The 13,442-nt window shown below is 38.2% G+C and overlaps 3 protein-coding genes across 4 annotated transcripts; 1 reads left to right on the top strand and 2 right to left on the bottom strand.

The window, feature by feature from the left end:
• The first annotated feature begins 245 nt into the window (after positions 1 to 245).
• On the top strand, positions 246 to 2,436 carry iscua (iron-sulfur cluster assembly enzyme a). Its single transcript, XM_079607764.1, has 5 exons — positions 246 to 723; positions 1,287 to 1,400; positions 1,503 to 1,613; positions 1,735 to 1,813; positions 1,928 to 2,436. Exons 1-5 carry the CDS (start codon positions 622 to 624, stop codon positions 2,017 to 2,019), a joined length of 498 nt encoding a protein of 165 aa, XP_079463890.1. The 5' UTR covers positions 246 to 621; the 3' UTR covers positions 2,020 to 2,436.
• Positions 2,437 to 5,711: 3,275 nt separating this feature from the next.
• Positions 5,712 to 9,368, bottom strand: tmem119a (transmembrane protein 119a). Of its 2 annotated transcripts, none has more exons than XM_079607760.1 (2): positions 9,129 to 9,368; positions 5,712 to 7,267 (listed from the first exon to the last, which is right to left on the bottom strand). In XM_079607760.1, the coding sequence occupies exon 2, from the start codon at positions 7,250 to 7,252 to the stop codon at positions 6,578 to 6,580; it is 675 nt and encodes a 224-aa protein (XP_079463886.1). In that variant the 5' UTR covers positions 7,253 to 7,267; positions 9,129 to 9,368; the 3' UTR covers positions 5,712 to 6,577. The 2 variants fall into 2 exon arrangements, with proteins under 2 accessions (XP_079463886.1, XP_079463887.1); XM_079607761.1 differs by lacking the exon at positions 9,129 to 9,368 and adding an exon at positions 8,976 to 9,048 and having other exon boundaries at positions 5,718 to 7,267.
• Positions 9,369 to 9,854: 486 nt separating this feature from the next.
• On the bottom strand, positions 9,855 to 13,363 carry selplg (selectin P ligand). Its single transcript, XM_079607759.1, has 2 exons — positions 13,236 to 13,363; positions 9,855 to 12,735 (listed from the first exon to the last, which is right to left on the bottom strand). Exons 1-2 carry the CDS (start codon positions 13,236 to 13,238, stop codon positions 11,854 to 11,856), a joined length of 885 nt encoding a protein of 294 aa, XP_079463885.1. The 5' UTR covers positions 13,239 to 13,363; the 3' UTR covers positions 9,855 to 11,853.
• Between the last annotated feature and the right edge of the window lie 79 nt (positions 13,364 to 13,442).

Here is a 13,442-nt window from a genome sequence, read left to right as displayed (position 1 = left end):
ATTAAGTGCAGGGGGAAATCGCTCCCCCCGCTGGTTGAGTTTCGTGATAGCTCCAACCAGAGCCGGAGTCAACGGAGTCAACGGAGACTTGGAGCGCATGTTTTCAAAGCCAAATGACATCCAGCTCCACCTCTCTAGACATCATGGGTTGAGCTTGACCTAGTCCAGCTCCTCCTCTCTGGATCTAATGAGGAGTGACAGTGTTATGCGGGTGTGGTTGGACCTTCTAGCTCTCTCCACCCATTATGCCCAAATTACATCCAGAGCTGGGATCTGTTTTTGAGCAAAACAGTAGTAACATGAAATCTAGAATTTAGAAATAACTACATACAATATAAAGGTGGGTTGTATATTACTTATAATAAAAGATGACTACAATATGAGCAATGCAGTGAACTTGCTGCCTCTGGTTGTTGAGTGCTGTGCAAAACAACAGTGAAGTTAATTATAAGGCATAAATTATATATACAATATTATATAAAGGCGAAATGTTTCATATATACAGTTTGAAAAATAACTTATGTAAAATATCCCACGGTTGTATAATGTGTTGTTCGGTAAAGCACGCCCCCTGCCAGTTGAGCCCAGTGTGTGCAGCATCAGTAGTCAGACATCATCATCATGGCGTTAGCAGCGGTAGCCAAGCGCTCTGCAGTCTCTGCACTTTTCACTAGATCATTGTCATTACCAGAGCTCACATCCGCCTACTCTTATCATAAAAAGGTAAGTATCACTTCTTGTCTTACGGCTGACCATCCATTGATAATTTGAATAGGATTTATTCAGTTGTAGCTTCTAATGTTTTAGGAGAACAACTTTGTTTCAGCGTGGTTGCTAGCTAGGCTAATGTCAGATAACTGCGCATGTAAACAAACCAGCAGAACATTGTACGTTAAAGGTAACGTTATTCAGCAGTATTCTTAAGTATAAGAGTCATGTCATCAGCTTGTTTATGTATTTTTGAATGAGTTAAAATGACATACATCCATATTTAGGCTATTTACAGTTAGTTTAAAAATCCGCTTGTGTAACTCCTACAAACTCATCGGTGATTTCTTTTTCAGTATCTTTACTGTGCCACAGGTTAATAAGCCTGTATATTATTAGCTTAAGTACACAAAATAATTACCGATAAATATGAATGATCTGCAATGTTATGTTGTGAAGGTCATTTTCTGCCAAGGGGACTTTTTTATTTGGCGTAAATTGTCATTCTCACCAGTCCTCAGAAGAATTGTCTTTGATTGTTAAATATGACCAGAATGTGGTCATGTATTTTTCTGAAGGTGGTGGACCACTATGAAAACCCTAGAAATGTTGGTTCCCTGGACAAGAATGCCAAGAACGTGGGCACTGGTTTGGTAGGTGCTCCTGCATGTGGGGATGTAATGAAACTACAGGTAAGACCTTTTTTCTGTTAAATTTTTAGTTATATTTAATAATTAAAATATTGAATTATATAAACATATATCATTTACATAATTGACTCTTTTGTTTTACAGGTTCAGGTGGACGAGAATGGAAAGATAACAGATGCCAGATTCAAAACATTTGGCTGTGGCTCAGCCATTGCTTCCAGCTCATTGGCCACAGAGTGGATGAAGGGGAAATCGGTGAGTCATTGTGACGCAGACCATAACACACATTCACAGTGTGATCAGATTATCTCATTATGCTCCATATTTGTTTTCTCAAATGGTCCTACAGTTGTAATGACCACTTTTCCTTGTACAGGTTGATGAAGCCCTGAAAATCAAGAACACAGAGATTGCAAAAGAACTTTGTCTACCACCAGTCAAACTGCATTGCTCCAGTAAGTGTATTTAAATGGTTGTTTCAGATTGCAAACATATTGATGTTATCAAAATAAAGACATGGACTCAAATGCTGTGTTTATAATTTCATTATTGTTATTTTTTTCTGGCAGTGCTTGCAGAAGATGCTATTAAGGCTGCATTAGCAGACTACAGGCTCAAACAGAAGGACAACAAGGAGACGTTGGCAGAGGCTCGAAATTAATGTCCTAATTCACCAATGAGTCACTGTTGCCCACTCTTGTCGTGACTCCGAAAAATGGTGTCGTTTATTTCCTGGCTGAGGTTGCAATGAACATAATAGCCAGTGTCTATCATTGCTACTATATGTGCACTGCCTTAGCATTTCTGGTTTGAAGTGGTTTGCATTGACAGATCTTTGGATTAAAGTTTGTTTTCTGTATCTCTGAATCACGCACATTCGCAATAAACTTTATTTCCGGAAGATCTCGTACTATGGGTTTTGAAAAAATGTACTTAGAATTTGCAGGAGGGTTGTTATAGTTTTGGCAGTGATGTGTAAGCTAAAAAAAAACGTGACACCAAAAACTAAAAGATATCTGGGCTTTGATGCTGTATTATATCTTGTAAAAACTTAATAAAGCTCTAGATGTTAATGTTGCATCATCCATTGTTGTGTATTATTCTCTACATATTTTTCTGCACAAAAAAAGTTGTCAGTAATACAGGTTATGAATTTGTGCGAATGTCTTCTTGAACCTGTGGAAACGGTGCAACTCTCACGTTTCGGAGTAGGATGTTCTTCAGTACCAAAAGCACTGTGAGCATCAGCAGTCCTGTAAGCACACAAAGAACAGCCAGGACCGCAATAAGCGCTGGGTCACTGGACTGTAGTATTGTCCGAGGAGTGAATTCGATGTCTCTAGTTGTGGTCATTGAACCAATAGTTGCTGATGCTCCTGATTGCTGACCTGTCGAATTCTCCACACAACCAGGTTCCTTTTCTGTGGCTGGACTGTTGGGTATTTGGGTGTGCTGAGGTATAAAATATGTCAAATTTAGCAAGAGGCAGTCTTCGTAGCTCAGTCTCTCTATAGTGGGCTGGTCTGACCCAAAAAAGGACCTTGATATTGTGCTCTCAGGTAGTTGTAAAGATTTTTGACATCTAAATGAACTTGTATTGCATGCAATATCAGATCTAACCAACATCTGTACACTTGAGGTCTGATCTATATTACTTTCAACCACTTTTCCAGATTGTGTGGTTGTATTCACAGATGACATTCTCTCAACTGGCTTAAAAAGTTTTGGACAGATGGCCATGACCGACAGAGTTAATAACAACTTATGTGCAAGATGCAAAGGAGCTGTACATACTAGATCTGATGCCATCCGTAACCTGTCTGTCAGAAGCCACCTATAAAGATACATGATGTCACACTCACAAACCCACAGGTTATTGGCTAGTTCCACTGACCGGAGACGGGACAATCCATCAAAAGCCTGCTCTGGTATAGAGCGTAAACAGTTACTGTTAATCTTTAACACTTGTAAGTTCACCAATGCACCCAACGAGGACAGATCTAGGGCAGATATGCAGTTCGCCGACACGTCGAGGTGTGTCAGCGAAGAAGGTAAGTTAGGTGGCAGACGAGACAATCTGTTCCCCTTCAGAGTCAACGTCCTCAGTTTGGTCAGACCTAGCAGCGCCCCTGGCTGAATCGCTCGTATCCGGTTATCCTCTAGGTCCAGGCGTGTGAGGTTCCCAAGCTGCCTTAGAGATCCAGCAGTGATGTAGGTGATCTGATTCTCTTGAAGCTGAAGGGTCTCAAGACTTGACGGCAGCCCCCGGGGGAAACGGACCAGTTGGTTGTGGCTGAGGCTCAGTTCCTGTAGGCCCAAGTACGGCTGGAACACATTATCCACATTGCAGAGCCGATTCCGGGCTACAGAGAGGACGGCGGTGCTTAGGGGGACAGAGCGAGGCAGAGTACGTAGACCAAGAGACTCACACAGAACCAGAGCACCAGAATGGGGACAGCAGCAGCCGTTGGGACAGGGTGACACAACCAGGCCGGCAAACAGAGATGAACAGAGATACAACAAGAGACAGTAGAGAAGACTAGGACGCATGGCTCACTTGAGGGTAGAAGATTAAGAGGGATGGAGAAGGGAAAGAGAAAGGAGAAGTTAGTAACTGCTTTTCTTTTACCGCAAATGAATCTGTTGAACAAACTTAATTACCATGATGGACTCTGCGGCTCCTCCAGGTTGTATTTCCTTTCATGTGCGTCTTGAGCTTGATTCCAAACGCATTATCGAATGTGTTACTTAGACATAGGGATGTGGTACTCACCATTATTGCCCTTTTTCAGCTGACGCCTCGCTTTCACTTTATTTGCTTCATGTCCTTAACCTCTTTCCTCTTTCCTCTTGTCCCTTCCAGAGAACGGTCCGTGCTCACCCTGAAAATTCAGGGTAGCGCCCCATCAAACTTTAATGGCAGCCTTAAGGTTTTGAGTTACCGGTTTTGTATCTTCTTCACAATGTAAATTAACTGGGCACTCCAGTTGCTTTTCCCATGACACAGCTGCACTGTGTTAGTAGAGTAGGTTTCTGTTAGGAAACACGTCTAATAACCATTCTGTGCACATAATATGTTATTTGATCGTCTAAAGAACAAAACTAGTTTAACCACATGATGTTAACCATGGCTGGCCAAAATCACAATTTAAGTCCAAATTGAATCATTCAGGAGTGATGAGAGCACATATCACTCTCTTCTAATAAAGTGAGAGAAGTGTGTATTTCCAGAATTATTTAGCACCTCGTGGACAAAAAAGGGGAGAAATTGACCTCGAGCTACAGCTCTTTTTCGTGGCTCAAGTTTCTGGCTCATTAAGGCTTCACTCATATCTTTGATGTTTACTCTTTGGAGACGCTACTAACACTTGGCCTTGCACCATGGCAGTGGGGTTTTAATTTCAGGTATGTGGCTAATTTGCATTTAGCTGGCTATTAATCAATGATAGGCTGATAGCATCACTGTAACAAAATCTGCATATATTTTAAGAGGTGAGCATTGTTTTTACTGAAAAATAGCTTGCATGGAGGAATTCAACTGTGATTCAACTTGGATAATCTACATTGGGTAAATCTTGGGATTTATGCATCCGGTTTCACAGATAAACCTGAAGCCTAGTCTCGGACTAAAATGCATGTTTAAGCTGTTTTAACTGAAAGTAACTTGCACTGACATATCTTAAAATATGCCAGTGCCATCGTTTTGTCTAAAAATGCACACCAGTAATGTTTTTTTTCGAAGGCATGTTTTATGAAAGGCGCTTAAATGTCCTAATTGAACAAAGGGTTAATTTTGGCTTAATCAAAGCCCTGTCTGTGAAACCAGGATATGAAGTAATCCTCAAAAAGTTTAGTACAGCATGATGTAAAAATTATTGTCTGCTTCTGTCACAACCAGTATATTTCCATTAATGCCAGATATTTCCAGATATGTCTGACAAGCCTATTGGAATAAGCTTCTGAAATATTGATTGGATGTTGTATGGATGTGACAAAAGCTCTGTTGCTGCCGCCGTTATGCTCTGCTGGGCTCTGTTGCTGCGGTTCTCGAGTTTCATATGCTTCAGCAAGCCAACACAATTCTTTTGACAAACCACACCATTCAAGACAAACAGACAGGATAGAAGAAGGCTGTTTGTTTGATATATCTAATAATCTATTAGCATAAAATTAATACAATTATATATATATATATATATATATATATATATATATATATATATATATATATATATATATATATATATATACACATTAACTTGATCAAAAGTTCAAAAGTCACAGTAAAGACATTTATAATGTTAAAAATAAATGTATCGCTGTTTCCACAAAACTAAGCAGCACAACTGTTTTCAACATTGATAAAAATAAATGTTTATTGAGCACCAAATCATCTTATTAGAATGATTTCTGAAGGATCATGTGACACTGAAGACTGGAGTAATGATGCTGAAAATGTAGCTTTGCCATTACAGAAAAAACAAACAACCAAATATATTAAAATAGAAAACAGTTGTTTTAAATTGTAATAATATTTCACAATATTATAATTTTTTACTGTATTTGTGCTCAAATAAATGCAGTTTTGTTGAGCATAATGGATTTTTCAAAAACATTTAAAAACATCTTACTGACCCCAAGCATTTGAACAATATTGTATCTGTATCAGAAACTATTTATTTATTTGGAGCAGAGCAGGAGAGTAAGTGTTTGGAGAGTTTATTTTTCCTTATGAAAAAAAATCCTTTAAACATATACCTGACAAAAATATAAGTAATTAAATTCAATATTGAGGAACTGAGGAAAGTTTAGATAAAATAACAGTCATGTACAAAACCTGACAACATCTTCAGAAAATACAGCATAAATTATGGGTTACCATGCATATAGATATTTCATTTGTAAAATATAAATCAAAATGAAATTTCTCTCAAAACTAGTGATTTACAAAATAATTTCAAGTTTGTTTTTCGTATGAATAGTAAAACTGTTAATTACTTGTTTTTTAAAATAATTTTAAGCAAAATAAAGAAACAAAATGATTTCTTAAAGAAACAAAATAAGTTGAATAAACATTTTTTTCTCCACTCTTGCTCTGATGGTACATACAGAGAACATACAAACCAAAGAGAATGAGGGCATCATATCTACCAAAAGATTCATAACAGTAAAAAAAAGTTTGAAATCAAGGTCATTCCTGCCCATTAAAGAAAAAGCTTTCACGCTGGGGTGTGATTGGCCTTTCTGAGATGGCACGTACAGACCATTGGCTGACTGGGAGTGGTGTTTGAAGTGGTTGGCTGAGGCTCTTCTTTCTTCTTGGGCTCATCTTTCTGCATCTCCACCTCTTCAACATCCTCCACCTTTTGGACCTCTTTCGGCTTGGGCCGGGGGTCTTTTCCTTCCTTCTCCCCCACCAATGCTTTAGTAGGTTCTCGTAGGTTCTTCGCAGCGGTCGTCTTGCCATCCTGGATCTGATTATGAGGTTTCTCCATTGCTTTACTAGGTTGGCTCATGTATTTCCTGGGTAAGTAGGTCTTCGGAGGATAGTAGGCCTCGAGCTTGCGTTTGTGGCTCATCGCTGAAGCACAGCAGACGATGAAAATGATAACTACCAACAGAGAGGTCACGACAATGATGAGAAGCAAGTTCTCCTTCAGGAAGTCCACCACCTGGTTGAAGATGAAGTCTTTGATGTGAATGAAAGTGGCCGTTATGTTGGGAGATGGCGACGGAGATGGGGGTACGTTGGTGGTACGAGCAATGGGGAAGATGAGTTCGGGTTCGTCCCCGCTGCCCTCCATGGAAACGTTGAACGGGGCAGGCTTGGCGAAGCAAACGTTGCCCCAGAGAGCAGTCAGGAGCAGACAGACAAAGCGCAAAGAGAGTGACATGCTTCCTCTAAAGACCTGTAAGAAAATGGACACAAATGTGGCCTTTACTAGTCATTCCCCATAGAAAAAGGATCTGAGCATTTTTATGTTTCATCAAGGTGGTTACATCAGGTCATCTTTGATTTTTGATTTTAAGTTATACTTTGTAAAAACATTTTAGTAAAATGTTATTACATCACAGTACAATGGTGTATTTTTGTCATATTTTTATGTAGCCTACAATCTGCACTCTGCACAATATTAAAAATAACGGTTCTTCATTGGCATATGGTCCCATAAAGAACCTTTAACATCCAAAGAACTTGCATTCCACAAAAGGTTCTTTATAGTGGAAAAGTTTCTTTAGATTTTTTAAAAATGTTTTTCACACAAAAAAGAAGGGAAAAAAAAGTTATTTTAAAAAATGTTCTCTGAAAGGTTCATTAAGGAGCCAAAAATTGTTCTCCTTAGTCAGACATTGCTGCAAAATGTAATGAACATTTTTCCACCTTCAGTATATGTAAAGAAACATCTAGATGGTCAGCAGTCTAGCTACACACAGAGAGCTATATCGGTATTATCTGTATGGGTTTTCTTTGAGTCACAGGAAGGAAGCTGCATGTATCAAACATATTTCTGTAGAATCACTACACAGTGCACATTTTCGTGTTTCTGTTGCCTCGCAGGAGAGGAGCTATTCCTGTTACACCCAGTCATTACTTATTTGGGGTGGAGGCAGAGGGAGTCCAGGCCTAGTTTGTAATTTCCCTGCCTGGCTGATGCCACCCCCTCACCACAGAAAAGCAAAAGCAAGGCCAGATATATATTTGTGAGGGTGCAGCAAGGCGTGGAAGAGCCGCAGCTCACAGGCCTGTATTTACAGCCCAGCTGCAATGAGACAGAGACCAGTGAGACTATTTCGGCTCTGCACAAGAACACATATAATGTCCATTACACTTTTAACTTGCTCTTAGCAGCAGAATTGGGAAATAGGGACATTCACAAATGAACACCACCAGAAATGGCAGTGGAAAAAACACATATTGAGTACCATCCTATAGTCATCTACTCAGTTTTTACTTCTTTAAAAATAATTTCCCCCTCAGTGCCGACCACACCGACTAACTCTCTGACCACATTCTTTGTTCTGCAAATAAAAAGGTATTACACTCACTTTTTGTATTAGTAATCTGCGACATGAGGTAATACTCTCAGCAATGTGCTACAACAATGTTACCGAAAGAAAAAAGAAGTATCTTTTAACAGAATATGTAGCATCGTCTGCACCACAGCAAAAAATAAAATAAAAAATCAATATAAGAATGATTAAAAAAAATATCTAGCATTTTAGATGAAAAAATACTGTATTGATTTTTAAGCGTTCAACTAACTATCCTGAAAATCATAGTGTTTAAATAGTTTGGCCTATAGCACAGCATTAGACAACATAAGAAACATTATTTTATGTAAAGGGTAAATGAAGGTCAATAGAAAATGTAACAAAGAGGTACAAAAGTAAACACTCAAGCCACATTTAAAATGAATATCACAAAAAAAAATCATCATCTAACCACAGGATTTTAAATGTACAGTATAGCATATATATAGTTAATGTGATGAATTAAGTTAGTTAAAACACCACTGGGTTAGAATTAGCAAAAAGCTGGTTTTAATAAAAGGTCTAGCATCATTTTCTTGCAGATTTGATATTTTGTATTTAAGACATAGACATAGACATTCTCACTTTTTGATGTTACGTAATTAGGAAAATATTAAGCTCATAATGAAAATGCATTTTTGAGTGACACTGATGTTGTATAGCGTGCCAACAAATGAATTATGAATAATGTGCAAGTGAAACCTATCCCCTCAACGAAGGAAATATAAAAATACTCACTGCTCGTCTTACTTCCGTTCTCTGATGCACTTTTACTGCGACACCTCAAGTTAGGCACTTCAAGATAGGCAAAATAAATAAAGACAACAGTAAAGGAAAATAGCTGCCTCTGTGTTGTCCTCAAAGGCTTATGGGAGCTTCTGGCCATGTGGGTTTTCCTAAAAAATCAGGATAATTGCTCAAGGACATTCCCCTCCTCTCTCTCCATCTCCTCCCTTTTTCTGACCTTCTCTTTCTCTCCTCTTGAACACATGGATGCATAGGACAAGGACAATCCAATATTCACCAAACAAGAAAGCATAAGAGGTTACAAAATAATATATTAGGCTCCAAAAACCTCTTAACCTTTTATCACTGCATTCTGTCACAGTTTTATTTTTACCACTGCAGACTGAAAAGCCTTTGATTGGTCAAAAACAGACCCAATTTACTTTAATTCAGTACAATTATTAGTGCTTGTTTTTCCAAATATTCATTTTTTTCCGCTTCATAATCTTTGCTCTTTTTCAGAACCTTTTTTATTATTATTACTGATGTCACAGACCACACAGGCTATTGGATCATGTTAACCAAGTCAAATAGCAAGGTATTGGTCTGGCTCAAATCTGGTATAGTAATGCCCACTTTTCACGGCCCAATCTATTCCCAATGGATAAAATCAAGAAATTACTGTAAGTCGCATTGTGTAAGTAAAATGGGTTGGATACAACAATTTACATTGACTTTAAAGTTGATAACATTTATTAAATTAGTTGTTGGGTAATGGGTTAACACTGCACAATGACTTTCATGTCATTTTGCACAACATTCATCAGTTAAGTGCTTTAATGCATTCATACTAGAGTCGACAAACGTATAGAATGTACATAGAAAATATAATTATACAGCATAAAATAAAATGTATACAAAAGTACTATAAAACCAAAGAAACTAAATGTGAAAACAGAAGAAAAAAAAAGAAAAAAAAACTGTTGCTTTTCTCAGTGCTCTTGTTGACAGGCCATTATTTAATTCAAACAATGGAAAGTGTGTAACTTCGGCACAAAATCAAAACATTTTTGGAAACTTGTGAAAGCATATATTTTATGTAAATTTGCAACGATAACATGTTATATTCAGACGGTGATACATCTCCAACATCACTCTGTTCGAGTAAATTATACAGGGCTGGTTGAACCACAGGCAGGAATAGAACACATTCAGCAATATGTTCTGCCAAACCTCACTAATGCCTGAGCTCCTCGGAGAAAGCAGTATTTCAACACTGGAATGATTACATTAAAAGATTAAAACATGCAAAAACAATTAAAATATAAATGTTCCACTGATTAAATAATACATATATATATCTAAAAAACACTTTAGACATGCATACATTTATTAGAATTTAAAACATGCACTTTTTTAAAAATCCATACAAGTATGAAAGACACCTATAGTTAATCCCAGAATATAAAAAAGATTCGAACAACCAATCTATAATTGGTTCAAATAACCAATCCAAATAACATGCTTCATACTCTGGGTGAATACTCGATTCTGATTGGCTGCAGGGTGTCCATTAAAAAGTTATGTAGGACACCTAGTAAAGGAGTTCTAAAACTATTAGATTTCGATTGTAAAACTAATTAAAATAAATATAAACTAATGTAATAGAAGGAAATCCAAGGCACTCTTCTTTGGAAATATATAAAAAGCCTTTATTAGATTGGCTATTTCATAGTAGAAAATGTGAAAAAAACATTTTTCCCCATGTTTTTTTAAATGTTCTACTATGAAATAGCCAATCTAATAAAGGCTTTTTATATATTTCCAAAGAAGAGTGCCTTGGATTTCCTTCTATTACATTTTGTTGAATTCCCAACCCCAAAGAGCACCTTCAAAAAACTTCCTTATGTTGAACTCCTTGAGTACCCTGGACATTTTTTCTTTTTGAAATATAAACTAATGTTTTAAAATTTTGTTATTTGGCAAGTGAACATGGTATAAGCGGGTTAATGCCCTTCGAGGTGTCCATTGTCAGGTATTAATGGACGACGGCGAGGCGTAAACCATCCGACGCGCAGCGTCCATTAAAGGGTAACTAAACCCCTGGTCAGAGCCTGACTCCACCCACTGGCAATATTTGAAAAATCCTGGAAAAGTGGGCAGAGCCCAGTGGAGGTATCTGAGACGTATCTCTCTGTAGGCAAGGGCGTGGTTAGCTGGTACCCTCTTACATCACAGGGTACCACAACTGCCAATAGGAAAATTCAACTGCAGTAGCCACCGTTCAACCTGAAGAGGGCAGCACTCAGACGTTTTTACACCATATATTGTGGAATTAAAACACTTTATACCCAAATGTCAAAAAAATTACTTGAATCAATAATGAACAGCACTAATAAAGCCCCAGTCTTACAGATCATTAACTAAAAAAAGTTGTTTTAGGGTTTAGTTACCCTTTAATACCTGACAATGGACACCTCGTCGGGCATTAACTCTTACATATACATATCTAATAGAATGGTTGTTTTGAAAGGCATTTCAAAGCCAGTGAAGACAGTGAGTGAGACACTGGCAACCCTGTAGCATATATGCTGTAAAATTGTACCTTTTGATTTTTTTAACAGTGCAAACCATTCTAGAGCTGGGTTTCTGTCAGACCTGAACACTGACTTAAAAAAAAACACACAGTGTAAGAGTAAACATTTCCATGCACACAGCAGGTGAAAGGTTTACACTTCTAAAGAGGGCCCTCGGTATCAGGAAGAAAGCTGTTTAGAGTAAGATTATCTCCGTCAGGATCTCCATCCTCAGTATTCGGGATCAGTGCTCCATTACTTTTAGGGTGTCGCCTTGGCTTTGGAACAGGGTGATCGGTATCATTCATAAGGGCAGAAATGCAGACCATCTCAGTCTCCTGGAGAAGATGCGCCTTGTGCCTGTATCTGTATCCCGAAAGTTTTGTAGCCAAACAGATGGTGCTAACGATAAAGATGGTCGTCAACGCAGCCATCGAGGCAATGGCGATGAGGCAGCGACTCACAAGTCTGCCATCTTGGGAAGAGGCAGTGGAACATGAGTGGGTCGTTACCGTGGTTGATTTTACAGTGGCCGTTGAGATAACTGCTGTGGTACGTCTATTCGTATCTGTGGACATTCTCGTAGTCGCTGCTCTCGTTTGCTTCTCTGTTACCTTGCCGGGCTCAAACGATGCAGGAAATGTGGGGGCAGAACTTCCTGCTTGTGAAATGTGTCCAGTACCATTACTATGACTATTACTTATTGTGGGAAGTTGGGTGTACAAAGTATTCTCGTTATCTGTTGGTTGGTGGACTGTCAGGTTCTCAGTTCCTGCAGAGTACTTCTGTTGGGTGTGGTTCAAATCTGGAGTACCGTGGTAATCTGTAGTTGCAGAGACTTTTAAAGTTTCCAGAGTCGTGCTACTTGTATTCTCAGCTTCAGCTACACCTGTTGTACTGTGTGTGTCGCTGCTGTTTATCGATGTTGTGTTGTGACCAATTTCCCTTTTCATCCTAAGATATCTTGACGTGACCAAACTACTCAAAGTCAGCAGCAAAACAAGAACTGGTAAACACACAAGTCTGTTAGTCACCATCGCCATCTGCACAAAAAAGACAGAATGTTGCAATAATTCTTTGGACACACAAAATATCACCAATAAAACAATTCACAAGCATATTCATATACTGTCTGATAGCTTTTCCAATATTAAGCATATTCAGTGGAGAGGAACCTTCAGTCAATGAGAACAAAACAATAAATGGAAGAAGAATTTAAACGTGTTGCTCATACTTTTGCAAGCTCATGTGGCTGTTTGTGACTATAGCATGTGGTTGGACCATTTGGGTGAAATACTTCCTTTTAACGGCAATATGTCATTGTTGTACTGTTAACAACACTTCACAACTCAACTTTAAACATATTACAATTACTGTCATGATGGTAACACTTATGAAACTTAGATCTTTAACAATTTCCTTGCAGATATTAAACCATGTACTCTCTACAGTTGAAGGATTTAAAAATAAATAAAATCACAAATTCATATAAAAATAGCATCTTTTTTGAAAGACAATTCAAATTGACAACAAATCTACGTACCATCGGTTTCTACCGCCGAAAGGTTCTTGATCTGGAGTTCGATTGAAAAATTATCTCCCCTCACACACTCACATGCAATGTCTCAAAGCTACTCAAATACAGGAAGTCAAACCTCATGAAGCGTTAGGCTAAAGCGGAGGTTCACAAACTCTGACGCAAACACGAATGAGCAAGAGATACTTAAATATCATATCTTAGTTCCTCTAA

This window comes from Phoxinus phoxinus (assembly GCF_949152265.1).
Source record: "Phoxinus phoxinus genome assembly, chromosome: 3".
NCBI classification, from domain to species: Eukaryota; Metazoa; Chordata; class Actinopteri; order Cypriniformes; family Leuciscidae; genus Phoxinus; species Phoxinus phoxinus.
Note: the sequence above shows the minus strand (reverse complement) of the source record. Positions and strands in the feature narration are given on the sequence as shown.

Coding starts and splice junctions, on each gene's coding strand:
- iscua (XM_079607764.1), top strand. CDS start 622: ATGGCGTTAGCAGCGGTAGCCAAGCGCTCTGCAGTCTCTGCACTTTTC. Junction 724..1,286: donor CCTACTCTTATCATAAAAAG/GTAAGTATCACT, acceptor ATTTTTCTGAAG/GTGGTGGACCACTATGAAAA. Junction 1,814..1,927: donor AGTCAAACTGCATTGCTCCA/GTAAGTGTATTT, acceptor TTTTTCTGGCAG/TGCTTGCAGAAGATGCTATT.
- tmem119a (XM_079607760.1), bottom strand. CDS start 7,252: ATGTCACTCTCTTTGCGCTTTGTCTGTCTGCTCCTGACTGCTCTCTGG.